Genomic DNA, 2108 nt, shown 5'->3' with positions numbered 1-2108 from the left:
ATCTGATTACAGAGTGCTGAGAGTAATCTGATTACAGAGTGCTGAGAGTAATCTGATTACAGAGTGCTGAGAGTAATCTGATTACTACCTGAACCACCAGCAGGGGACAATCTGATCCTGAATCAGAGATCATTAAGCCCCAACAGAACCAACTTCCTGGTYTTTTTCATTTTGTTTTCCACTTGGGTCAGAGACTTGGGGTGAGTCAGAAACACGATGATGTCACACATGAGACCAGGAGTGGACTTCCTGTCTTACCTTTACAGGTGTCCTGCCACACATCAAACTCCAGGTTTCTGTAAACTTCTCCATCCAGAGACTTCAACACTTTGTAGGGCAGAGAGAGTCTGGAGGGAGGCGGGGCTTCAGCAGCAAGCTGAAAGAACAATGAAACAACCTCTTTCATTTGATGTGGAACAACGGAGGTTCCTTATTGGTCAGAAAATCTGTCCAATAAGAAGGAGTTAAAACATAGTGAAACAGGTCCCAGCTGAAGGTTCAGACAGTTGTCACCAATATTCTGATTTCCTGCCTGGGAGGGAAGAATTTCCAGTGGAACCTGAACATGTAACATGTGGGCGGAGCCTCAGAGGACTATCAGTGATTTCTGATGGAAACAGATTCTCACCTTCATGTCATCGATTACAGGTAGAGGTCTGTCCTCGGCAGTTCCATTCGCCTCAACGTCCTCCCTGAAAAAAAAATAAAAATACATTCATACATACACACACACATACACACACACACCATCATTTTTCTTTTACCTGTGTCCTTGTTCGTCAGGTATATCGTAGCCAACATCCACATCACTGCACACTGACGAGCTGTTTCTATATCGACGACTTCCGATCCTGAAGGCCTCCATGGCCTGAAAGAGCTCCGCCTCCTCCAACCTGAACACCTGGGTGTAGAGTAGCTCATACAGGAGAGCTGAACACAGAGACACACCTGAGCAGGTAGGACCATGACAAGATGTCATGCTGTTGTTTATTTGGTGACTCACACTGGCAGAGCGCAGCGGAGGTGGGGTAGCTCCTCGGGTAAACAATGTCATAATGACCATTGATGGAGCAGCACAGCGTCACCTGGGCAGCACAGTACTGAAGGTAAAGTGCAGCCAATCAGAGTACGGTTTGATCATGTCACCATAGCGCCCACACACATCCTGACCTGATTCAGGAAGTCGTCCTCTGAGATGACGGTGGCTGGTTTCCCAGGGTAGCGGTAGATCAGGAAGCACCGCCTACATGACGCACAAACAGGAAGTGAGTCATAAGGAGTGGGAACCATGTGACCTGCTTCAGTCRAAGTCATGTGACACAGGTGTGCTTACCTGTACAGCTGAGACAGAGCCTTGATCTCCACCTGACCCACCGTTTCCTGCAAAACACACAGGTGTGTGTGGATKTACAGGTGTGTACTTCCTTACTGGTACTCACATTCATTCAAGTGTGTGTGSAACAGCTCACCTTGGGATCCTCCAGACGCTGCAGGTATTTCTCAAAGGACCCTTCAACAAACTGAAACACAAAGTTCTAAAGATTGGGTCCAACAGAGCACCTTCATGTTGGACCTGGTTCTGACGGACCAGCTTGGACTCACCGGTTCAAAGTTACACCTGTTGGCTCTCATGTAGCCGGCGCAGTCCAACCGGATCTTCTGATGGTAGTTCTGAGTGTAATACAGCTGCGGGTCAGACAGAACCAACCAGTCAGACAGAACCAGGTACGGGTAGTTACCAACATTAACTAGTCTGTCAGGTACGGGTAGTTACCAACATTAACTAGTCTGTCAGGTACGGGCAGTTTCCATTAACTAGTCTGTCAGGTACGGGCAGTTTCCATTAACTAGTCTGTCAGGTACGGGCAGTTTCCATTAACTAGTCTGTCAGGTACGGGTAGTTTCCAACATTAACTAGTCTGTCAGGTACAGGTAGTTTCCATTAACTAGTCTGTCAGGTACAGGTAGTTTCCATTAACTAGTCTGTCAGGTACAGGTAGTTTCCATTAACTAGTCTGTCAGGTACAGGTAGTTTCCATTAACTAGTTTGTCAGGTACAGGTAGTTTCCATTAACTAGTCTGTCAGGTACAGGTAGTTTCCATTAACT

General features: G+C 47.0%; 1 protein-coding gene across 1 annotated transcript in view; it reads right to left on the bottom strand.

The window, feature by feature from the left end:
• alg13 (ALG13 UDP-N-acetylglucosaminyltransferase subunit) overlaps positions 1-1686 on the bottom strand; it is a gene marked incomplete at its 5' end in the record, with an annotated part of 15304 nt that extends 13618 nt beyond the window's left edge. The window contains 8 exon segments of the mRNA XM_014028446.1: positions 259-376; positions 629-692; positions 765-930; positions 1004-1085; positions 1171-1243; positions 1334-1380; positions 1470-1520; positions 1603-1686. Of these exon segments, the coding sequence (XP_013883900.1) occupies positions 259-376; positions 629-692; positions 765-930; positions 1004-1085; positions 1171-1243; positions 1334-1380; positions 1470-1520; positions 1603-1686 (685 nt within the window).
• Positions 1687-2108: the final 422 nt, after the last annotated feature.

This window comes from Austrofundulus limnaeus, unplaced genomic scaffold, assembly GCF_001266775.1.
Source record: "Austrofundulus limnaeus strain Quisiro unplaced genomic scaffold, Austrofundulus_limnaeus-1.0 Scaffold764, whole genome shotgun sequence".
In the NCBI taxonomy this organism is placed as follows: domain Eukaryota; kingdom Metazoa; phylum Chordata; class Actinopteri; order Cyprinodontiformes; family Rivulidae; genus Austrofundulus; species Austrofundulus limnaeus.
This window is presented reverse-complemented; position numbering and strand designations above follow the sequence as displayed.